Source organism: Phaenicophaeus curvirostris, chromosome 16 (genome assembly GCF_032191515.1).
Source record: "Phaenicophaeus curvirostris isolate KB17595 chromosome 16, BPBGC_Pcur_1.0, whole genome shotgun sequence".
In the NCBI taxonomy this organism is placed as follows: Eukaryota; Metazoa; Chordata; class Aves; order Cuculiformes; family Cuculidae; genus Phaenicophaeus; species Phaenicophaeus curvirostris.
In genome coordinates this window covers 2,603,055-2,629,509 of record NC_091407.1, presented here as the reverse complement: position 1 = coordinate 2,629,509, position 26,455 = coordinate 2,603,055, and the positions used below count along the sequence as shown (strand labels likewise).

The 26,455-nt window shown below is 37.9% G+C and overlaps 1 protein-coding gene across 1 annotated transcript; it reads right to left on the bottom strand.

Annotated features, from left to right (window-relative positions):
* Positions 1-460: 460 nt before the first annotated feature.
* On the bottom strand, positions 461-23,742 carry VWA3A (von Willebrand factor A domain containing 3A). Its single transcript, XM_069870533.1, is given in 33 exon segments — positions 461-466; positions 1,677-1,740; positions 2,489-2,586; positions 3,193-3,319; positions 4,088-4,239; positions 4,703-4,847; positions 5,363-5,507; positions 6,223-6,331; positions 7,016-7,168; positions 7,319-7,416; positions 7,986-8,096; positions 8,941-9,031; positions 9,859-10,017; positions 10,567-10,637; positions 11,071-11,269; positions 11,996-12,140; positions 12,858-12,932; positions 13,542-13,661; positions 14,245-14,339; positions 14,878-14,958; positions 15,200-15,303; positions 15,393-15,531; positions 16,165-16,290; positions 16,748-16,813; positions 17,969-18,077; positions 18,879-19,004; positions 19,280-19,386; positions 20,097-20,195; positions 20,826-20,880; positions 21,620-21,694; positions 21,773-21,897; positions 22,562-22,649; positions 23,636-23,742. Coding segments are annotated over 33 exon segments (3,570 nt in total).
* Between the last annotated feature and the right edge of the window lie 2,713 nt (positions 23,743-26,455).

The window sequence follows — 26,455 nt, the reverse complement described above, 5'->3', positions numbered from 1 at the left end:
ATTCAGAAGTATGGAGAGAGGCTGCACACCCTGAAAACACTTACAAAAGAAGTGAAGTTGGATGGGGTGCAATGGGTACATACCATAACACCCGACTATTTTATACCTTCTGTGGTTCCACAAATTCTAGCGTCAGCATTTGTTCAAAAGTTGTGATCCTCAGTAACTACTAATTATATTAGAAATACATACACTTTTAAAATTTGTATTAGCTATACTGAAAAATATCCTGTTCTTATGTTTAAACCTTGGAGAGTTCAGGGCTTGATTTACTTTGAGTCCTACAAAGTCTGCAAAGTCAGCACCACTTATCATCTGTAACAACTCTTGCCAGAAGTTCAGAAACAGAGTGCATCTTCCCTCTTTCTGCTTGAAGCTGGAATCTTTGAGCACACTCTGAGAAGAAGCGGGCTAGTGGTACCACTCCAAACCACTGTAGCATCTTTTCTTCGTCTAAAATTTAATCCTACAAGTCAAGCACACAAATAGTTTTTCAAATACAATTGCAAGTATATGAACTGCACAGGCTCACCATCACCCTTGACAAAATGGTAATGGAAAACCAATATAAATTAACTTGCTTAACTCTCAGTTTTCCTCACTTACATATTTAATCGTGCTACAATGCTAAGTACTTCCTGAAGTACAGTAACACTATATGCTTTACAAGCCACGCAGTTTACCTTGGAAGACTAAAAGACAGAGATGGCTGTGCAGCACTAGCCTCATTTCTATATGACTCCAACAACTTCCTTGCTGCTACAGGACAGTTATATATCCATTTCCTCTGCAACCAACTCTTTGGTGATTCAGCATTTATCTGCTAAATTCTGCACATACTTGACCAGGCTCCAGGTTTCATTCTCCATGAAGGAAGCATTCTAAACCAACGGGTCTGACTGGATTGGTTTTTTGTTCTCTTTGAATGACTAGGCAATGTTTGTAAACAAAACCACACGCAACAGGTACAGAAGTGAGGATTTTAAAAACAGCCTCACTATATATGTGCCTTACTCAACTCCTTGATGAATATCTTGGCAGGCCTAAGTTCCTCAGTGCATCTCTGTAATAGTCTGCACATCTGCTTTTCCCCTCAAACAGTCTCTGACAAACGCTTCTGTCTTGTTTAATTCTGAAAAAGCACTTCCACCCAGCATTTTCTCTTTTGCTGTAATTTTTACTTTATCAGTTTTAAAAGCAGCAGGTTGGCTCTGTAAGAGGTTTAGTTTGCCCGGGTGCCTCCTTCAAAACTATGTAACAGTAGTTCAGTGTTTGCTGAGTCTGCCTTTGCTTTTAGTGGGGTGTTTCAGTCAACCTTGTTCATTTAACTGATAAATCACGCAGCCCATGTAGCAATTGTTATTACAGTCCTTACATCTGGTCCCAACCCTCTAATGTGCTTACGTGTTTGCTCTTAGAAAGAGTTAAACCATCAATAACTACAAATATACATCTGCCTTGCTCCTTTCACCCCAAACATAGTTCTATTTGAAAAGTTCTTTGAGAATATTAGGATATACTGTGAACTAGCTCAGTTAAGAAGTAACATTAATATAAATGTTTTCAACTTTGGAAAAAGTCCCTGCTGGAAACTAGTACATTTTACAATTGGCTTACAAATTATTATCTTCCTACTGAAACAGATGAACTACGATCTATTTGTGGTGACTATTTACCTGAGCACATTTTTAAAAGCCAGAGTTGTCTTTTTGTTTTATATTCCATTTCTGAAGTAATAACCTGTTTGAAAGAAAAACAAAACCAAAAGAATTAGAGCAGCTTTTTACAGAAACATTCACTACCTTTGTATCTTTGTTCAACTCTGTCCTTGAGTGACAGAAAAATCTTTTCATTGAAGAAAGAATGCATTTAAGCTCTTCACAAGTGCTTTTGTCTGATATTACTATTGAAATGGCATTTTCTGGTTCTGGAGTGGCAGTTAGGAAACATAACAATGACAAAACATAAGGATTAATACAATTTAACTGTTATTCACTCCAGTTCTAGGCAGGTATCACAGTTCTTCCTAAACGAAGAGGTACTATAAAGAACATTGCATCACATTAACAAAAGTCAATTTTCTCTTTTAATAAAATATATAAAGAGAAATACATTGATTTGGCAGATGACAGAACTCAGCAAGGAGAGGAATAACTTAATGCAATTTCTCTTTGAGATAAGAAATGGAGGGACAACAGCTGAGAGAAAATAACAACTCTGAAATTTAACACAGTGTTAGGATACATTCACATCTCTTACTATGATGGTAGCTAATTGTGTAAGACCTGAAAATAAATCCCTTTGAAACAAGAGAGGTTGCTTGCATGGAATTTTCCAAGCCTCAAAAAACCACTAAAATTGATAGTATAAAGAAAGAAACAGCAATTTTTTTTGTTTTTTAATAGTAGGCATGGGAAGTCAGATATTCTTGTCTTCCTTTAATGAAATACAAAAAGCAGTTATTGAAAGACTCTTGATAAACACTTACCTCAAAGATTTTGCCTGCTTTAAGAAACTTCTACCTTTTGCTACTTCTTGAGTAAGCTTCTTTAAATCATCTCCTTCAAAGTTAGGGAAAACTGGATCCTGAAAGCGGAATTCAAATTTTCTACTTTAACTCGTGCCTATCCGTTATTTTCAATTTCTACCAACTTAACTAACTGAGCCTAAACTCTAGATCTCGCTGCTCCTACACACTTGCAGAGAAGGTCTTTGTCATACAAGGGGAGAGCAAAACAACTCTGGATTGCATATAGTTCTGTTCGCTAATGTATTTCCCTACTGTGGCAATCCCTGAAGTCTCCTGCTCAAGCCTTACCATGCTAAACACTGTATAAGGATTTTACAGTTACATAATTGAAATATAAGATGGTAGGGATAAGAAGAGGCAGTAAGTTAAAGTTAGCTCAAAACCCACAGCATCCAGATACAAGATTTTTTTTGCTTCTCTTTCAAAAACTGTATTACATTGCATATTTCTGTCATGGGTTTGGCCACCTGATCAAGGCAGCTAGCAGAGAGACAAAGTCAGATACTAATATTTCTCCTTTTGGTTTCAATGTGAAGTACCTTAGGAGTCTTATATTAATTTTTCTCATTATTTTTCTTTTTTAAATGCAATTTGTCTACTATGAAGAACTAAGTTGAAATAATACAAAATCAAACCCAGAGAAATCAATCCACTTAACATACATCTTCATCATCAAGCCCCTCTGTCAACATTCTGTGTGCTGCTAATTGTCCATCCACCTCTCCAGAGCTGCAATGGTAGCGCCCCCCTGTCTGGGAAGCAACCTTCTTCAGAAATTCATTAGCTCCCCTGTTAACAGCAAAATAGCACGTTACTTAGGAAAATTATTTCTCTGAAAGCAACAACAATAGAAAATCATTTCTAAGAATTCCTATAAAAATCAAAACAAGCAGTTTGGAGGACATGATGATAAACTCCTGTACCATTTCTAATTGTCAGTTGGTAATGAAGAATATACTTTGTTCAGTTGTCATGACTGGCTATTTTTGGACAAGAGCTTCAGTGTAGCAACAGAACTAAAAAAAGGAACCTAAGCCAAGAAATCCAGAAGCCAGGCTGGCAGGTAAAGGGCAGTAATATTTTACATAGGGGAAGAAAACCAAAAGCTGGGAGACTCAGTGAAAAGGAACATCTTTCTTCCTTATGAGCAGATTTCAGAAAGTTATTGGCTACTGACTAGATAACCAATTTATATGCAAAGAAGTTAACTCAAAATATTCATAATTAAAAGACTGTTCAGGAATACTTCAAGTCTTTTTCAACTTGGGACCAGTAATTCAAAGTTTTAACCAAAAATTAAGATATATAAAAGCTTATAAAATAACACTCCTTTCCTGTCAGACTTCACTTGCAAAATCACAGACCACAGCTAAGTATCAAGGCTCCTACTTCCTCTCCCCTTAAAGGCTTAGAAAATGACATTCAAATTAACTGTCACCTGTTGTGGGATTTAGCTTTAAGATCTATTAGCTACATTTCGATAAACCAGCCTTTGACAAAAAAATAAACTTAAGGATTTAAAAGATTTTTTTTTCATTCTTGCGAAGTATCATATACCTGTCTGTGCAGCTAAAAGAAATGGTGTGGATTTTAATATCTTGCTTCTTTTTCAGTCTTTCAATTTCTTTCAAAATCAGACTGCAACTGGTGTCTGGTTTTCCATCAGTCAACACATACAGTGCCTCTATACCTTGGAAACTAAGAGCCTTCTGAAAAGCAGAAAATAAGCTTAAATAATTAGTACATTTATACAAAAAGTTATACTTAAGAATGAAAACACTATTCCAATGATTTAACAAGGCTTTATATCTACCACATCATTAAAAGTGTTTGATATTGCCTTTTCCTTTTCACTAAGCGTGAAAGGGATCACGGATATGAATTTGAAAACAAGTGGATAATTTGTAGCATAAGGCAATATATTCATAAGCAGGACATCACCAAAACCTGACTCACTAAAATAAGCAAATTACTTGGTTTTGCAGAAATGTTGACCAAAGATTTTTACATCACATTTTCTGTGAGCTAAATATGCTTAATGTCTGAAAATCAGGCTCACTAGATCTTGGTCTTTTTACGTTATGAAACTATATTATGCTACAGTCAGATGGAAGTGTTTTATCACTGCAAGACACTACATCTTCTCCAAAATGTGGTACATGATTTACTAACCTGTAAAGCCATAAGGATGCAAGTATTACCACAAGCGTGGAATTTGGACACCCACTGCACAGCATCATGACAGGTTTCATCAGTTGCCTCTACAAGACACTCCTTCCAACTCTCTGTGTTTTCTGCAAATCTCAGCAGGTTAAACCTAAGGGGAAAGGTGGCCCACAACATATAACCCTAACCAATGCTATCAGTCACTTCAGATAAGCCAGTCTTGAAATAAAAAACCAAAATAAAGCAAACACAAAACCAAACCAAATTTAAAAAAAAAGCCAAACCAACCAAACAAGGAAAACAAAACAAAAACACCCACCAACCAAAATCCCCAAACCAAGATTGGAACATGGTCTTCGGCTTTGGAAGAATCAGAAAGCCTACCTCACTGTGCATGAGAAGAAAATCTACAGGAATGCTGAGCCCAAAAGGATAAATGGCATCAGCCTGTGTCAAATGAGGCTCAGATCTCAGAGAGCTGAGAATTAAAAGCTCTCTGAATTAAAAAGAGCAACAGAAAAAGCAGTTCATGCCACATGCATATTATTCACTAAAATATAATTACTTCTACTGTGTTTCAGTACAGTGTTGTTATAATTATTAAGTAATCTTGTTACAAAATGAGAAACAGTGCAGATTTCAACCTTTATCAGTAGCACATCGTACCTGACTTTGTTTTTTCTCAGCTGTTCCCAGATAAGGGACGTAAGTTCTTTTGTGATATGTGGCAAATATGGGTCCATGGAACCAGATGTATCAACCAAAACACAGACATTTGCTTCTAAAATGGTACCAAACAACCTTCGGCTTCCTGGGTTAGAACATTAGAACTAATTGTCATTACATAAGCTTATTTTATTGAACACATGATTTTACTGAGCATGCTGTAAAATCTTCAGTCTTTACAGGTTATTCTAGGCACATTTCTTCATAATAAATTCTAATCTGTGTGGAAACTAGGGAGTTCAAAGGTTAATGACAGAAAAGTCTTCTGATATTTCAAATTTAGCACTATCAAGTATTAATTACTAGCCAACTGTGGCAATTTGCATTAAACAATTTGTAGCTCCTACCTTACAGTCTAGCAAAAATAAACTGTTTCCCAACAATCATCCTTATGAGCAACAGAAGAATCAAAACACTGAACTTCTAAATAGAGCACATTTTTAGCAAAAGAAACAGAAAAGCTGATTTTGCTTGTATGCTATGGCATGTATTCTGTTGATAGAAAGCATTTGACAGCAGGGACTTTCTATTAATGAACACAGCATTCAAAAAGGAAAAGCTTATTTCACAGCTCTAATTATTTCACATCAAGCTAGCTGTTTATCAGCTACACAGATGCTGATTTCTCTTGTACTCTTATTTTATTGTCATAAAATACTACTTAAAATTTCAGTGAAATGCAAACCGGGTGACCTTTACTCATAATTGAGGTCCAGACTTATTGCATTAAAAATAGCAAACAAGAATATCTCATGAGTGTTTAAATTGTGCTTTACAGAAAAAAAGTTGTACACTAATACCTGACAGAAGCCACTGTATTCTTTTTATATAGCGCTGCAATACTTGCTCCAGTTGATCAGTGTAGATTTCCAGTTCTTTAGGCTGAAACTGTAGATGTTTCACAACCCCCTGGAAAAATTCAGTTTGTACAAGAGAGTCTTACTTCAGGACATCTGAGCTCAGCTGCTTTATATGTAGTGTCTGCATTAGAAATGTGGTTTATTTTTTTATTTGTCTTTACCTCTATGAAATAGCGTAAGGAAGCTTTTGTGATTCTGTTGCTACTAAATAACTGGTTTATCCAAGACAGAAAAGCCTTGCTGCCACCTCAGCAAGCTGTGCCGGACAACAAAACTATATCATTTAACTGAACAGGTGCATCTATTGCATTATTTCTGACAGTTCTAAAGATGTAATAGAGGAATAACATCCTGGACTTAACTTTTATGCTTCCCTCCAGTTATTACACAAACCAAAACAATCAAGATCCAACATTTTCAAAGTTTCAACTCATACAGGACTTTTAAAAGCTTCGTTTAAAGTTTTAAAATTATGTTTCACACTGTACGAGCAAAGGAGGTGCCATGTGTTCTGAAGATCCCATGCAGTTTGCACTTCAAACACACCAAATATTTTTTGCGATGAATAAAAATCCTTCTCGAGCTTAACAGAAGGGTGATTTAGAAAGAAGAATAGGGAATAGCGGAGGGAACATGACAGTACCAGGCCACAAACACTGATCAAAGTGCATCACCTTAAAACAAATACAAAACCTTTCAATAATGTAGGTACAGGACATCTGAAAAGGCTTACATTGATTTCTACGCTTGGGAAGATAGCACAGTATTTTGCTGATACTTTCTTGTGCAGAGACTCCACGGTTTTCTGTTGGTGAGTACAGCCTGGACCAAACATCACTCTGGGCAATTCTAGTTGAAGCTTTTTAATACCATACTTGGTCAGCCACTTGTAACACAAACAAATGGAGCAATTGATTGTTAGTAGGTATTAGAACAGTTTAAGTAATGATACATTGTACAGAATCACAATTAACGTTTCATATTGATTCATATGGATAATTCTAAAATGGCAACGTAGTGGTAAGGAGTAAAATACCTCTTTGCTTGAGCAGATTTCCTCCTTTTTTGGCAACCTAGCAGAGGGAATAGAGTTTCTTATGCATGTTATCTTTGGATACTTTCGGTATACTGTACCTAGTTAAGAAAAAGAACAAAGAAATATTAGAAGCCCCAGTTTTAAATCATGGTCTTTTTGAATCACATACAGCTGATGATCAAAACAAACCCAACCAAACAAAAAAAATCCCAAACCCACAGACTAGCATTTCATACACAATTCCACATCTGAAAAAAATGTCAAGTTTCTGTATATCAATGTACTTAAGAATCTCTTTATTTTTAAAAATTGTTGCCTTCAAAAAATTCCAAACCAAATCTTCCATAATCACCTAAAAACATCATAGTGTTTTTCCTTAGAGCACCTTTGACCAAAACATCCCAAAGTATTTTACAAAACCAAAAATAAAAACACCCACCTCCCTAAAAAAAACCAAAACAAATCAAAAGCCAGAGAGTCAATACCCTCAACCCCACCCAAAATCAAACACAAAACCAAAAAAACCCACCACTGTCTGATAAGTGAAACTCACTTTCACTCACTGTTTAAATCACATTCATTATCGGTGACTTAACATCCTAACAGCTCTATAATATAAACACTGACCATAAAAAGGCTTTGCTCATCATATCCTGATAACACATACCCACATTTCTTCCTTTATCAGTATAAAATACTGACACAGAAACTTCTGGCTCTTTCCTTGGTTTATGCTTTCTTTTACTCTCAGTCTGAGACCATTCTTTCAGTGTTTGTGCTACAAATAAAAAAAAAAAAAAAATGTGGTTGACTTAGTTCAGCTAGATAAAACCCTTACAGGCAACACTGTTCTTCGGTTCATAGTTTCCTACTGCCACAATTATAAATACTTAATTTTCAACACATCAGTAGATCTCAAGACTCAAATTTAATGCAAACATATAAAAAAAATTGCGGATATTAGCAAAGATAAACCACTAAAAAATTACTAAAATGGAGGAGATAGGAACTGGACTTTAAGGAATCAACAGTAATTGGAACCAGTTTAAGAGCTTTTCTATATACCAGCAGCAGTTGCAAGAGTTAGCACTTCAGATAACCTGACATCCGTGTTGCAATTTCCCCTCATTACTGGATCATAAATAAATGAAGTGGAATCGCATATTAATTACAATGAGATCTAACAGCATTAGCAGCAAAAAAATATATATTGAACATAATAAATCTCTGAGTTGTTGAGCTTTTGAAAAAAAATGGAGTATGTATCGAAAACAAAGAGAAGTGGGGTTCTAATTATGATTTCAGGGATGGGACAAAGTAGGGCTCTACTTTCCAACACACTCATTTGACATTTCCTGATAGAGGATGGGTTTTCTGTCAGATGTTCTGGAAATAATTATACAGCTCTGCAGTGTTGCTTTCACTCACGACCTAAAAGAAAGCTTGATAGCTTACAGCCAAAACTCATATTAAGGTAATTTCAAAACAATCTCTATGTTTCCTATGAATCTGATTAAAATTGCTAGTGTTTCTAAAAACTTAAATGAAAGCTGTAATTTAATGTTTTATTTGAAGCAAAACCTGAAGTACCCAAAGACAAAAAGCCCCTAATCCATACAGACCTGGTGGAATGTCTGCTTTAGCACTAGGAGGACGCCATGCCAGCACTCTTGGGGACACATTCCTCTCCGTACCACTGCTGTCTTTCATATACTATAGCAAATAACAGAGCAGAACACAACACAAATAGTATTTCAGTTGGTTCACAACTGCATTACTCAAAATTAGAACTATCCTTCATTATTCCACCCCCAGAAGTGTTCAAGGCCAGGCTGGATGGGGTCTTTGGGCAGCCTGATCTGGAGGGTCATGTCCCTGCCCATCGCAGGGGGTGGAACTGGATGATCTTTGAGGTCCCCTCCAACCCAAGCTATTCTATTCTCCTATTCCTGTTCTAGAGCAGATTGCCATGACTGTAGGATTGGACTTCTGCTGTGGCACAGAGCATTCAAGTAACTGACACTGAATTTATTAAATAGCTCTACCACAAATATCACCAAGCACCTACAGAGAAACTTGTATGAGTCTTCTACAAGTTCAACCCCTGTAACTCTTTGCTAGGTAGTCGTATTTCTGAGCGATTACTTTTCTCCTGCATTTGTGAACATGTGTTGAGAATGTACGGGTTTTGACAAGATAGGACTTGTGAAATGGACATAGCTTGCTACAGCACATTTCTGTTTTGCCTTTGTTTTCATTAAACACTAAATTTTTTAAAGTCAGAAGAGGGATTGATTAGATAATTTTAGACACTACAATGCGATTCCATTATAATTAACTACTTCGCAGGAGTTAATAAGATATACATTTACATTTATGTAGCATTCTGAATGGAAATTAAAACGTAATTTCAGAGTACTATCACAGTGCTTCCTTCAAGTTTTCAGCCTGAACACTTCTCTCACAACAAGCAGCGTCTGATAATTGGGTAGGATCTCTAATCAAAACACACATAATCCTAAAATGGGACCATTTCAAACCATTCTAGCCAGACTCAGAGCTGTGGGTTTAGGAGATGGCAACTTCTGTGGCCTTCTTTTCTCTTTCTTTGTAAGCATGCTGGTGTCTCCTTCTGGTATAAATGCATTAACAGGCTGATTTACTGAACGTTGCTTTAAGGATTCCACTAGGAATACACACTGAAACAGAAGTTCACATTGGTTAGCAATTCATATACATGAAATTTAAGTAAACAGCATTTCAAAGACAGGCATTCTGTATTTACTGCTTACATGCTGTATTTACAGCCCAGTTCTACACCCTTAGTACGCTTCAAAAAACAAATTGCTTCAGAATTGAACAATTTATTGTGCCAAAAATAAGCCCTCCCTCCACTGTAACTTTTTTTATATATTTATTTTTGGATATGTAATTATAAAAACCAATTAATTCTACTTGAAAAGAACTCATCATAGGATTGGCAACAAAAAAGAGACTCGCTCCAATTGTAAATGGCTTCTATTTGAGAAGGAATCATGGCCAGTCCAACACCAGCCATTTGAGTGCTATTGTACAACTGCTTTCTAGTCCATATTTACTCTACGGTGACTACTCTCATGCTCTAGGGCATTCCTGCCCATCTTACAAGGATTTTAATTTTGTCCAATCTTCTGCACTGTCAGCTGAACAAACACTGTTGAATTATTTTCTGAAGAAAAACATAACTTAAAGATACATACATTTCATACCTTTTGGGAGTAGGTGTTTGCTTTTTCCATTTCTGACACAATAATAGTGATATCATCACTTTCAAAAATACCTGATAAACAAATACATGCTAATAAGCGTGGGGCTTTTAAGTGTACAAAATACATCTTTTTTTAAGTGTACAAGAATTGGTAGATCATGCCAAGTATCGATGAAGAGAATCAAAAAGCCTTTGTTTCCTGTAAGCCAGGCAGTCTGGACCTACCATATCTGTAACTGCTTTGTAAACGTGCATCTTTAAAATACCCAGCAGAAAACTAGTTCAAATAGGGAAAGAAATCAAATTCCTGCATTAAAGCTGCATTACAATATTCTGCACTACAACTGAAAGACTCAATCAAACTAGGACCTCTGTTTAAACCTCAGTGCTAGTATAGCGTCATCACATCCTAGAAAAGCGAATTACTTGATTAAGGGAAAAAGGCATTAATAAGTATTATTTAATTAATAAAAAAAGAAATACGTGCTGACTCCTTTCCACATACCTGCTTCTCCAAACCAATGAAATCTCCCACTGGCTGCCTGTGCTATTTCTTTAAAAGCCATGGCAGTTTCAGCTGGGTTAGCATAGCGGGCTGGTATAATCCTGTTGAAGTCAATGTCCTCCATTACACCGAACAGACAGATGTGAAGATGCAAATCAAAACCTCTGCAAACCTCGGCCACATAAGCACTGACTGTGTGCTGCAAGACAGAGAAGAAAAAAATAAGGGAAAACAAAAGTGAAAAAAATTAGTAGTGACCCTCTGCCTCAGATGAGTTCTATCTACCCAACTTGTTCTTGAACTGATGGACACACTCCCAACCGAGCAATTCAGTACAGGAACATATCCTGGGTAGCCAAACGGCTCCTCAATTAATGCATAGACATAAGAACTGTCACTATTACTAGTGACAATGGCAACAGCATTGCTGCAGCCAGTAAGCGAGACTGGGTAGCTATGGGAATCAAAGACTCGGGCTATGGACTTCAAAGTAGCCATACAGTGAAGCAAAGAAGTAGGGATGGCAGCATTCATTTGCCTGTTTGTATGCATCCTTTGGTTTTTTGTTATCCACATGGACTTTTAACGATTTCTTAGGTTTGCCCAGAATTTCCAGAAGTTCGGTAACAAGTGACATCCTACTGCACACGCAAGGTCATCGCACTTGGACTACTACATGTTCAGAAACTTGAGGCTGTGCACGAGGTTTAACAGCCACAGGAGCACATGCACTACAGTTTCTGCAATTGCAGAAATGGAACTTTGGAATCCTGACAATTGTACTGGCTTAGATATGTAAAGAAGTATCCTACCAACAAAGTATGGCGACTAGTCAAATGGGGTGGGGGGGAAGAAAAAGAAAAAAGTTGATTTTAATTCCAATAGGAACTTATAGAAGAGCTGCAAAACCTGTGACAATACTTACTGTTTCCTGATCAGGTATTCCAGTAGTCAGCAGGTAAAGTCCTTGTGATTTGTATTTCTCTTTGTCTTTGAAGTCTACTTCCACAGCTCTCCTGAGAGCACCCATGAGGTTTCTACTCCCTTTGCACTGCAAGTTCAACACCCATCTAAAAGACGATGTTTACAGTTCAAAGAATGGAGCAATAAAAGCTTTTGTTTCTGCTTGAAGCAGTAAAGAGAACTATGAATCTTAAATAACACTGCACTGCAGTCTAAAATTTTGAAAACGACAGACAGCAAAACCAGATTATACAACGACCAAATTATTTACTCTTGTTTCTGTACTGCCACCATGGCGAACTACATTTTAAGGTAAGATTCAGAGATTAGGGATGAAACATTTCTCTCTTATTTAGAAAAAAAAATTAACATAGTAGAACTTACAGGAATAAAAATGAAACCACAGAAGTATCATAAAACCACCAAGGGTGTAACCCCACAAACAGAAACCCAGGACATGTGTCCACAGTGTAAGGGGGGGAAAAAACATAGTTTAGCTTTCACATCCCAGCTGAATTTGAAGCAGTTTTCAATTCTTCATGCAACCTGTGCATTTCTTATACAGCCACTTCTATATCTGTGCACATATATATTCTGTACACATATGAAATACAAAGTCACTAGGATATGTTAAGCTTAATTATGCTGTTTTCACAACAAACCATCATGAACAATCACTGCAGAACTGTTCAGCATAAACTATTTTTGCAAGATGATAAATTTATTAATTTTCACAATGCTGTTTAAATCTGTTTCTCTTTTATCTGTTTCATGGTAGCTGTGATCATTTAATTCGGATGCATAGGAAAGTTATTCAATCCTACCTCCAAGCATTTTCTAAGTTTTCTGGTTCAGTAGGAACGAGTTCCAGCTGCCAAGGCACAACATCGCTCCCAAATCTTTCATGGAAAGAACAGCAATTAATTTCTAGACTATGCTTTAGAACAAACAAAAGGATACAGTAAATACACTGAAAAAGAAAAATCTGATTTGGGGTATTACAGATGTAAAATTGTCTCCTAACAATTTAATTATTCACATTTATCTATCACTCAGGGGTTCTCAGATTTTCAAGGCAGGGGACCAGACTAAACTTTTCTTTCCTGAACAGGATCCTAAGTGAGCTGATAAGAGCTTAGCGGAAGGATTGTGACAAAAACAATCCCAATCTTTAGATACTGCCTGCTTCTCTCTTGTGAGGGGAAAGCTCTGCTCTACCACCAGGTTTGGAACTCTCTCTCTTTGTTCCAGGTACGAAGCAATGGGTTTCGGTGAGCCTCACTCAAACCAGTGATTTTTTTATTACTAATCTTGTCACTGTACAACTAATCCATGCACCTATCCAAAAAAGATAAACCAAACCTCTTGCAATTACTTCATCATACAACATTAAACACATTTTAAAAAAAAATCTACAATATAACCATTATTCACTACATTCTGTCAGCAAACTTCTTCCATTGCAATATGTTACAATTAGTTTAAAAGAATCTTAAATAGTTGCTTACGCTATAATATTGAAGTAATCCTTATTTGACATCTGTTCCTCAAGTAAAAGTCGCAAAGAATGTTTGATATGGACGATGTACATGGAGTTTGTCACTGATATATCAACAAGTATAACCACCCTATATAAGAAATGTTATTTGTCAAAAAAAAATCTCATTTAATTACACGTTCTTACCTTCACTGCCCTCTAACTCCGTTAGATATGTATCAAAATGTATGAACACTGAATCTATATCTATATCTACAAAACGTAAGGTGAGATTCTAAAAAAATGGTAACAATAATGGAAAAGTCTCTCTTCCTTAAATTATGGAACCATCAGGGCATTGGCATATGTAGTGTCACAATGTCTGTTGAACCCCAAACAGGTCCTCTTCCTTCTCTGTACTTCAATATCCAAGCTGTGTCTGAAATGTGTGGCTTACCTGCTAGATAACTAAAACTTAAGAGTCTCATAGGAACCGCAGTTTCGTGTCAACTGACGATCCCCAATTTAGTAAGTTCACTGGATTATTGAAAAAGCTGAATATCAGTATCTGCTTTCAGAAGTGGATTGCTTGCACTCGTCATATCTGCAACTGTTGTCTCTGCTTCTGACTATTTTCTGCCCTGTATTACTTGGTTCTGACTTACACACAAGCAAAGGCTGGCAAATAAGAACTATCACCAATATACTAAAAAAGGGTTATCAAGGTACGATACCTCCTTTCACAAACACTTCCCCATATTCTTCTGCTAGCAACAGATAGCCAGTCAATCCGTTTCTCATAGATTCTTACCATTTTAGCAAGTTGTTTCTGTGAATATAGAAAATTTTAGTTAAAAATAAAAAGTTCAAGTAAATCCAAGCCTGCTGCTACACTGCTTCCTAGAAAGTTCCTTGTATGCGTTGAGTCCTTCTTGGTCTAGCCAGTAACAATTACACATTATTCCTCATAAAATGACTTTCAAAGAGATAAAATAGAATACAACGCCCCCGCCCCTGTTTTTTATAGGTAAACCCAGATGAAAGAGGACCGTTCTGCTAGATCAAGCAGGGGTACTCTGTGGTGACGTATCTTTTCAGTAGACTAAAGGATTCATACACATGGGTAAAAAAAACGTAAATACATTCTTATACATGGATCGCAAAATGTACACTGCTGTAATTTACGAGCAGCACTGATGGACTCTCTTACTTCATCTCCTTCCTCACTACCATAAGAAACTGGGTCTAAAGTCTGAAAAGCTCTTGGTGCATGAATCCCTGCAGTATTTATGTAACAGGACAATTAATGTGGAACAATTAGATGGTAATCTAGCTGTCGCAAGGCCATATCACTACAGACAACTCGCCTGATAGTTGTATAACCCTGGCAGGTCAATGTGGATATTCTTCACAGTTCCATCATACCATTCAAACTGCATCATTGCTTTCTAGAAGGATAAATAAATACAGTTGTGTGTTTATAGAAGCTGATATAAGCTCCACTAATATGAAATTCCTCCCTGAATCAGTCTAAAGAACGGCATAAGTATCTGACTTGGATCTAAAACTCAAAATTCATTTAAGGCCCGTACATTTTCTCTAACTTAAAACACTGATTTTAATTAGAAAAAAGAATGTCACAATAAGAAGGAAAAAAAAAGAAAAAAAGAAAGAGTCCCCATCACTCACCTCGTGCAAAGTTGATGATACTGTTTTTTTAAGAATAGGTACAAATTCTTCCACAGGAGAGAAAGCGTTGGGAGCCAAAACTTGATAAATGTCTAACTTTTTTGCTACAGTAAGGAACAAAGATTTTAAATAAAACACACGTTCTGTCCTTAATGACTTTTTTGTAACTGTTAAGCTTTTATTTCTGTGCTACCTTTCAAAGCATTCGTTTTTAACCAGTCTGTTGAGGTTTTGGCCAGGATGCACGGTGTTTGAATAACTAATGGTCCTTTGTGCTCTTGAGGCTTTGGTAAGAAGTTGGAAGGTGCTGTATTTGCAAATTCTGCGGAAACCTAAAACAGATTTTTTAAGAAAAACTCTTGCAAGTTTTAGCATATTTTTTTTTACCCTCAATCCATAATATCCAGCATGGAATATTAGTTTTACTTATGTTCATCAAAGCATGGGGGTTTCAACGAACAAAATACTTCAAAAATACCTATCATTGGTCCTCTTATGAAAAAGCTTTGGAAGACAATGTACCATTAACAGATTGTAACTTCCTAACTTCAATTGTAATAATGGATCTAGAGAAACCCTGAGGATTTTGCAACTAATTTAACTGTCCACCTTAACCAGGTAGGAGCAAGTATCTTTTCACCAATTTAAAGGACTGTTGGAACTTCATTTGAGTGATCATACACACAGTTAGGCCAGCAATTCTCTTAGATTTCCATTACGATCTTGGTACAAAGTTCTTTTCATCACATTTTGGTTGGTTTATAAAACTTGCTGCATTTTGGAGAACGTCTAGCAAAATGTCTCCCTAACTGGTTTTGGCCTTAATTTGCTCTTACAATGGATGGCCAATACCTAATATTCAAAATTCACCTATCAAAACACTGGATTGATCTTATAATTTTTTTCATGTTGTTAACACTACTTCTGATACTTCAAAGTACATATGAAAATAAAAAGATACATACATCTGCTATTCTACTTATAACTGGGCCACTAGCTCTTCTTTGAAAAGACTGTTTGATGCTCCTGAGTAGGTCCTCAGCCTTCTGGGACTCCTGAAGTAGCAGATGAAGGTCACTGCTATCAAAATTCTGTACACCGAAATACAAAGGGGGAAAAATAAGTTAACTGCTATTCAAATACCAGCCAAACACAGGTTTGTTACTTTGATGTGCATACATCTATACAAGATTGCCTAGCATAGCAGAATTGAGTGTAAATGGCTCATACACACAGCATATAAGTTATTAATCTTTTTATAAACAAGATACTATTTTATTGTTTTGAATCAGTCTATAAAAAGACACTGCTTTCATCCTATTTATCAGATTTAAGTCAGTGAACAATAACTGCAAAATTTATTGTGCTTTTCAGTTGCAGAAAAAATTAACCATAGGTTTACTGGCCACATTCTCAGCATTCTATGAGAGAGATTTCAGCATCAGGTTTTGCTATGAACTTCTACTGAGATAATAATTAGTTTAGCTTCTCAAAAGGGAAGAATCATCAAAAAGCGAAAAATGCATTGTCCCTCTAGCTGTCACCTACCTCTCCCTTTGAAGAGTAGCAATGATAATGGCCTCTCACAGCTTCTGCAAGGTTCTTTAGAACTGCCTACACATGTAAATAGGAAGAAAAATAGTTACTTTGATTTGGTAGTCTCTTTTGATAACATGGGTTGTTGGCATTCAGTTCTCAATTGAGATGAAGAATCTTTGAGGTACTGTAGTGACAAAGCCAAAGTAATTACATTTCCTTTGCTTTCTTACCAGTCTTATTTTAATACTTAATACCACTTTAATAGATCTGAAAAGCCTTTCTTTTGAAGAGAAATTTACAAAACATTCAATAGGGGTCAGGTTCATTCACCCTGTGCTAAAACGCCAGTCACTTTCTCTTCCTTTGAAGGCAGCCCTGTGCTAGTCAGATCAAACGCATATCACTGACGTCTACAAGTATAAAATATAAAGCTATATTTCCCCTGCCTTTTGCTGCCTTTTTCACCTTTCCTATCTCCTTCTCTCCTACCATACGCCACTGCAATCCCTTCCCCATGACGGCAGTACCCTTGCTGCATCCAATCTTCTCTTCAAACCATGATTTTAGCTGTGTCCTCCCTGTCACTTACGTCACTGCAGGAAAAAAGCTTAAACAAGCCATAAACACCTAAAACCAGATTTCTGTGCAAAACCTAATCAAAAGTACTGCTTATCCTTCTGTCTCCCTCCTCCTTCAGGCAGTCACTTCTGACATCCAAACTGTTGCTCGTGATCAATGCTAACTGAAAAAGGCTGCCAGGTCTTGCACTGATGCTATTCCACAAAAAAATATTCCTATTCCAGAAACTGTATCATCTCACTCCCTGGTCCTTGTCTGTCTTATATGATCTCTCTCCCAACCCGCTTGTCCTTACTGCAATATGACCTACCAAGTCCCCTATTTTTCTGTTTTCACCTGCAAAAGAGCTCTTAGACCCAAGGTCTTCTCTGTAAACATGCAGGATGATTATCTGGAAACAACTGCTTCCTTTGAGCTGCCAAGCCTGTCAACACCACTTGGTTGCCACTTCTGCTTTTGGTAGGAGCCAAGATGAATGCTCCAAACAAATCCTTTCATGTGTGCAAATCTGCTCTAAAGAGAACACAATTCTAGATCAAGAGCTCTTCAGAGAGCAGGATAGCCTCCCCACAAATTTGTGAGAGAAGACATTGCAGCTGAATAGTAAACAAATGACAGGACGCTTCGGGAAGTAATTCTGTTCATACTTACAAGAGAAGCAGGATTGCTGCAATCATAGGCAACAGCATGAGCCTGCAGTTTCCTCCCCAGCATACACTGCTGAACATAGTCAGAGAGTATTTCCGAAGACTGATCAGGGCTAATATAAGTAAACAGATAAAAAAAAAGATATTAACACTGGCAGTAATAAAATGAGGAAAAAAAAGCCATACTGAAAAAAAAAAAACAGGGAAGAAAACTAAGTGGGAAAGAAAAAACAAATCATGGGAATGTAATCCAGCTATTTAGTGTAACTTGGACTCCTCTCCCTCTTTCAACAATTACTGAGGTTTGGTTCTGTCCTGAAAACCTGAATGATAAAAAAAGCACTAAGATTTTATCTGGACCAGTAGAGCCTGCGGGTGAAATGTTCTAAATTGTTCCTTAGTAGCCCTGCAAGCTAAAAATCAACCATTGTGGTTTTTTTTTTTTCCAAAGGCACTAAAGCCAGTAAAATGGCTTTGTGTTTAGAACTTAGTGGCCCACACAGCTTTCATTCCCTGAGTTTTGATGGTCCTTCGCGGCTACTAAAAACCTTTCCTTCCAGCTTCAACTAAGGAAGTTTTCACTTGCACATGCTAGAAACTTTTGCTTTCTGGTCAAGGCAGAACTAAGCAAAACTTGGAACCTTTTACCAGAACACTGTGTATTCAGTAAATTAGATGAAACAATCTCAGTCGCCCTAAATAGGAAGCTTGCCAAGCCTACATCATTTCTTTTTTGCTTATTTAAAATAAATACAATGAACACAGAGAAGAAATAAAAGAATGCAGTGGTACAAACCACAGATACATAAAACCTCAATCTGAAATTTTTTATTTATTTTCGTACCAAGTTCAGATTCCCATACCAATTCTGTATCCAAGTTAAAGCTACTTGTTAGGACAGATAACAAATTTACCAGCTTCCTACAACAAGGATAAGAGAATTCAGTTCTTTCATCGTAAGGACACATTTTAAGGCTTTCAGGACATTGCAGCCTTGACCAGGCTCCAGCTGTTGTATCCACTGTCGTGCTTCATGTAACCTAGGGGAAAAACCAAAAGAAGCATGGACACTTAATGTGCACGTGCTAAATAAGACAGATCACAAAGATTACTACAAACCACAGGAGCTGCTAAGATATTTTACACATGAACAACCAGCTTGAAATCACTGACTGCACTTAAAATTGCATTTTTCCCCTCTTATTAGCCACTGCAGGCACAAGATGAAAAACACTGTTTATTATTGAGATTGCTTTAATTAACTGCAGACCTTCTCTGAAACATCTTTATTTTTCAGAGAAATTAACTTACTTACACGTGACCACTGATGTTTTTTGGATTCTCCCACAGAGGTGAAATTTCTGTACTGAATGACAGGCAGTATAATTGTTTCTTATAACATAGCTGTTCATCTATTAAGCACTAATAAATAAAAAATTGTTAATGCATTAGTATCCATGCTGTTTCTAATAGGTTTATTATGCAAAACAATAGAAATATTATTTCCTAAAAACAGTTGACAGCAATATTTCCAGCTACCACATCGAAAAGCTTCCAAGAAGAAGTCCTACAGATTCAAATATTTGGTAAGGATTACATAGACAAGACCTGCAAACCCATGGTAATCCAGACCATTTGTTAATAGGGCAGGGAGCAGGGAATATTTCTTGTACTGGTATTTGGTTTTCTCTCCAGCTGATAAGCACATGAAACAACATCCTGATCTAGAATGGGGATGTGCACCCATTAAGCAATTACTAAAAAATGTTTACCACATATTCACAGACAGGGCTAAACAACAGTTCAGGTATTAAGGCGATGCAAACATATGGAAATTGAGTTTTCTTGAAGAAGTTTCATTTAAAACACACAAATCAAAAATGCGTATATATAAATTGAAATTAAATAAATCCTGAATACGGGAAATTAAATTATACAAAGTTTCAAAGTTAGACAGTAAACCATATACATTTTATCTTTTCTTTTATATAGGTAAGATGTTAAGTTTTATAAAAACAAAGAGCGCAATGAAGGGGCTTGAGAGACTTCAGGAAGTGATTAACTCACTAAGGTTCTGACTGCAACTGTGAAGTGTGCCTTGTTTTCACAAAACATAAAGGTATATTACTTACCAAAAGGTCTTTCTGAAAATCCAGTAGTCTAGGTCTGTAACTCACATGAGACACATCAACCACAAGTCCAACTTTGGTTCCTTTTATAAGGCCAAACAGCTTAAAAGACAGGAGTCATTGTAAATGCTAACCTTATCTAAAGTATAAAAATGTTACTGTAAATTCTGTACAACACCATTTTAAAATCAGATATCAGGTCTTGATTTTCACTTCAAACTTTTCAGCATCAAAATGACACAGAGACAAAGCTGGGGCAGGGGGAAGAAGAGAGGACCATTGGTTCCCAGTTTATGCTTACCAGTGAATCACATTCCCTCCTACCCAAGCAAACCGATTAATTATATGAGAGGATAAAAAATAACTTTGTCTACAGCTCCTCCTCCAGGTTAAATCAAGCAACTTTGTGGAAAACTAGGTTTTGGAAGCTGCTTGTTTCTCTATCCACTTCGAGAAGGAGTCGCATTCTTTTCCCATTCCTGAGCATTAGCACTGCTAGGCACAGTAAGTGATTAACCAGCTGTGAAAGAGAGGACTATAAGCCAGTTCCACTGCAGGCAGAGGCTAAGCTCAGCATTGTCTGCTTGTGCTTAAATTGTGTCCTGATGATGTGTTAGCTCACAGTAAATAACAAGCTTTCTGGAAGCCACTTTTCACTGGTACTCAAAAGAAACTTATCCTCAATGTCATATACAGTTCTATTCTAAAAATATACTGCAAAGTTAAAGTTACCTTTCTGCTGTCCTGCAACAGCCACTGAATTCGCTGCTGATAAAGTTCGATCACTCTGACAAAAGGCATAGTGCATATTTAGCTAAGGCATTCTCTTGCATTGCATATCAATATAATATTCAACCATTACGCTTCACATCCTTTTTCTCAGAGGCACAAAATTACCATTAAAAATAGTTTTCAGTGTTCTCCTACAACAGGAGAGGGCACACACATTATGGGTGGACTTCTTGAGGATTCTGGATCTTCATGCCTGACACAGTGAAGTAAGATGAAATAGCGGGATTCCTAGAGCAGTCTAACGAGCATTATGAAGACCAGCAAAAGTCTTACAATTACTCTGCAGGTTATTCAATCTAGTCATTACGTGTTTTCCTCAATTTAAGTTTCCTTAGTTTTATAAAATTAAAATACACTTAGAAGACCTTTTAACTCTCACATAGCACGACCAGATCCATGACTTGAAACTAATCCAAGTTACAGTAAACATAACTCACAAACATGTAGAATTACCTGTGAAAACCCAACCATTCAACAGCTGCCTTTCTAAAATAAGCTAACTGCTTCAGTTCAAAACCTGGTTAATTGGCACCTTCGTTAAAAAATAAAAGAACTCAGCTGCAGTGATACACAATTACCAATTCCCCCGAATCGCAGCAGAAAGGATTTAATGCTATGACACTCTCAAGTTCTCAGAGATAACAAATCAAGACTTAAGGCAGCACCTGAAATCATGATGGATGGGGATACAGAATCAGTTATGCATCAAAATGGTAAACAAAACGGGTACTTACTCAGAAAGTCTGGACTCAAAATTGGTAACAGTCTCTTCTGTAAACTCTATCTCCTCAACACCCGTTCTTGAATTCCTGGAACATTATGCATAATTAGCATCAGAGATGTACATAAATTAGGACCAACTAAAGAAAGGGCAGTGTTGTACTTACAAAATAATACTGCCTTCATTTACCAGATGCTCAAAGGTTAATTTCAAGGACTCTAAACTGTAGTTTCTTAGCCATTCTTCTGTGGTTTGCACCTTTTTAGACTGTATTTTATCCATTTGTACTTTCTATAGATCAAGTAAGAAAAAATTAAATGCCATATGAGAAATGAAACATGCTGTTCAAATGTGACAAAAATATAAATCCTAAGGACAGCAGCTGGTAGGCAGTTTATATACAAGAACAACATAATTTTAGGTGCTGGCATACTCTTTTGAATGTGGGATGCAAAGAAAAAGGTTTCCAAATACCCCCAGACTGCGAGCTAAAGGACGGGGAAGAAGAGCTTAGTTTGGAGGAGACAGGAAGGAAGAGAAGAAATAGACTTGAGTACAAGAAATAGAAGAAACAGCCCAGTGATCTACCAGAGGAAGGAAAATCAAGCATCTCCACAGCCTCCCTCCCAGAGTTTGAAGGTGTATATATAGTCTTCTGCTTTTCTAAGGAAAAATACAGTACCAACACTTGATCTACCTTTTTTTTGTTTATGCCCGATTTGTTCATGGGCTGATTCACGTCTTCAGAGAAACTACATATAGTTATGTGATGTTGATGATTATAGCTATAAAATTTTCTCTGTGTATATCCAAATATATGCAAGGAAACACGTCAATTGTCTATTTCCCACTATAGACATATTTTTATAGTGGGTACGTGTTACTTTTCTAGTTGCTTCACTTAGCAGGAAAACTTGCCTACCAACAGATTTAGCATCTTATTGATATATGTTACCAGCAATTCATTTTCTGGTCCCTGATGAGACATGGTAAAATCCTGATGTGGTGGATGAGCAGCCTGTAGACTGGATTTTGTCAGCACCCTACAAGACAACGAATTTTATATGACGAATTCATTACCCATAGTATTCCTATATAAAGTCTTTATGTTTTTTCTGTAGGAATTGGTAGGAACTCTGTAGGAATACATGGCATTTGTTTACACATTCTATTTCATAGAATCATAGAATCATCAGGTTGGAAGAGACCCACCGGATCATCGAGTCCAACCATTCCCATCAAACACTAACCCATGGCCCTCAGCACCTCGTCCACCCGTCCCTTAAACCCCTCCAGGGAAGGGGACTCAACCCCCTCCCTGGGCAGCCTCGGACAGGGACCAATGACCCTTTCTGTGAAAATTTTTTTCCTGATGTCCAGCCTGACCCTCCCCTGGTGGAGCTTGAGGCCATTCCCTCTTGTCCTGTCCCCTGTCACTCGGGAGAAGAGGCCATATGACATACCATAAACATGTACCTAAGGGTACCTAGTTTATAGGAGCAACAGTTATTTACTCTGTATCTACTTAGGAAGTCCCAAGGTTTTGTAAAAGAATCCTTACCCAACTTGCTCCAAAAAATGATCATTGTCCAACAACCGAGCCATTTTCCCAGTGCCTGTATCCATTGTACGAACTAATTTAGCCTTGTTAAAAAAAAGGCAAAACAAAAGTTGGAAGGGACCCCAAAGCCCATCCAGCCCCTCCTTGAGATGAGCAGGGACACCCCCCACAGCCCAGGCCGCCCCAGGGCCCCCAGCCCGGCCTCGGGCCCCTCCAGGGCCGGGGCAGCCGCGGCTAACCTGGGCCAGGGCCTCACCGCCCTCACGGTGAGGAAATTCCCCGTTATGGCCAGTCTCCATCAGTCCCTCCCCACTTTACACCCGTTCCCCCTCATCCCATCACCACAAGCCTTTGTGAACAGCCCCTCACGGCCCGGGGCTGCTCTCGATCACCCCTCGCTGGCCATTTACCCGAGAGCGGCGAGGAGCTCGCCGGGGCGGGATTTGCGGCCCGTCCCGCCGCTGTTACCGCGTCGCCGATGGAGACGGGGCGGGCGCTGCTGCCTCAGGGGCACCGCCGGCGCTCACCACCAATCCCCAGCCTGTACGGGCTTCTATTCTTGCTGAATTCACCATCTCCAACGCGGTAAGCTCCCGATGAAGGCTTCCCTTTAAACAGATAGCGTGGCCGACGCCACCTTTATAGTTAAAAGGTCATTTTTTACGTTACCAGACTGAGATCTTACCTTGTTCTGCAATTCGATTACAATTTAGAGGTCGCCCCACGCGCCACACACAAAAAAACAATGAAAAAGCTAAGGTGATGTCTCTGAAAGTACAGATCAGATGCTGAATTCAGAATATAATGTCCCTCTCCCAGTCCTACTGGACTCTCCATAGAGCTTTGATGTGTTCTAGCAGAATTTCAGAGAAAGAGCGAGCGCTGGATGCTGTAGGATCCACCTCAAACTCTACAGAAGAAAAACGCTACCCAAACACAGAATACAGACTAATGCAAGGTCATGATCAGGGCAACCTAATTTTATTCCTCTGGCTTTGTTCATAAGGTGACTTCAACATGTTTTCTGCCGTCTCCCCCCGCCCCAGAAATGAACATCACTGAGTGGGATATTGTGGCTTTTCTCATCATCCACCATTCTCCATAGAATCATAGAATAACCAGGTTGGAAGAGACCCACCGGATCATCGAGTCCATCCTCCCGCAGAGCTGAGAGAAGCGCCCCGGGCGGTGCAGGGGCGGTTGCAGTGAGCGCAGCAGGGGCGGTGGGTTTAGTAGACAATTTATTTTGATAAACTTGCTCAATAACAAAAATACAAGTGAAGAAAATTATGTTCATTTTATACAGTTTGTATTAACATTTGTTCGGAAATCATTAATTGAAAAACACTCGAACCAATTAGAAAACAACCCTCGACAGCACCGGCGACGCAGAGCGTGGGCGTCGAGCGGGAGCCACGCGAGGCATGAGCGGGGCAACCCGCCTGCAGACACCGTTTCCTTCATTATTTTCATCCTTCACAAAGGTTTTAAAGGACAGCTTTCATGTACTTTTGTGTGGGGGGCAGTCCTGTACGGTTGTGTTCCCACGCGGTCACCCAGCGGCGCGGGCAGGCGTCAGGGAGGGTCCTGCTCTGCGCTTTGCCGACGTCTGCAGGAAACCGGTACCGCTCGCCAGCAAGATTAACAACATAAAATGATGTGAAATGGTTAGACGGGTGCGCTCAGGGAAGCGCATCCTCCCCAGGTCTGAGACAAACAGCTTCCAGGTGATTACTTCACCTGACCACAATGATAAGATTTACACAGGCAAATTAACTTTGTTTTCCTTCTGAAGCCATTTAGTTTCCAATCTTATATTTTGTTAGCCAAATAAGTGACAAAATGTGCACAAATTGCATTATGATGGGACATCAAACCTTTGGGGAATTCTGAAGCAGAAAACTAAATAAAGAACCTCTACTCGTATGAAATGAGCTGTCCTTCAAAACGTTAAAAAATAATGGCTGGCAGAATCAGAAAAGTTTATGTAAACACTCAACACTAGTATGGGATTACCTTTGGAGAAGATTCATATGGAAACATTTGCATTTCGTGAACAGAAAAAGTTTACAGATGCTTAGGCACGTTCAATACGAACTTCCTGTAGTTTAAAACAAAAACCTTGTGCAAATAAAACCTATAAATAGTCTTCAGCAGATTTTACAGTGATGCTCTTAGGTATGAAAAGAATGCACACAACTTTAAAACAAAAATAACAGACATAGGTTTGACAAATGATTGCACCATAAAACAGTGTTTTATATACAGTTTACAAGATATGATTTTCTGCTATAAATTAATACTGTACCGTATAGTACTCAGTGACCTTATTAAAAGCAACTGTTGACAGCTGTCTCTTCAATTACTGGATGGGGTATTATTTAGATGCAGATGGCTGCATCTATTTCTGGACTTAAAATGCTCAAATATTTAATCAAACAATCTGCTCATTAAATCTCCACTATCATTTAATAATTCATAGCAATGGCACTGGCACATCAGATAAATTTCCAGCCAGCCAGCCACAGTCTGGGTATGCTCCAAGATAAGTGTTCATGCTTTTTTATTAACTGAAGATCCATTTAATCTAAGCCTAAATCCACTGTATATATGATGTTGCTATAACTGAAATAAGTAAACTGGGTTGGAGGGGGACAGGGGGGGAAGAAATCTTAGCAGCTGTGAAACTCTTCCCCCAACCTGTGTTCCAGTTACAAAAGTCTTCTAGAACTATTTACAAGAGTGACATTTCTGGAAAAAAAAAGAGCTTTTTTTTTTTTCCCAGCATAATTTATGATTTAAGTTTTAGTGAATAGCTTAGGATACAGCAGTGGTAACACTGAACATTTAGACACACATCCAGCAGCTGAACCCTGCATTTTATCTCCACCAACATCACTGGGGACCTGAAACTACCCATGCAGATGAAGGCTTAAATCAGGAATCAAATCATATTTAAACCATTACTTCTAAGTAAGTGCCCAACTGTATTTACAGATTAGTGTACTTTAGACAAAATTAGTGTTCTATAAACACTCCCTTCTGCCTGTGAGTGAGCTGACTGGGAAAAAAAAAAACAAACCAAAAAAAAGAGATCACTTATACACCATTCCAGCAACAAATTTGTTCAAAAACATCAAAGAAAAAAATACTTAGTACAGCACAACATTTTTGCATTGAAATATCCTGGGAGGGGGAGTGGGAAGAGGTGGAGGAGGAGGACAGGGACCCACTAGGGTCTGGATGGCACAGAATTGTGCAAATTGTCTCATTTTCAAACAGGTAAGC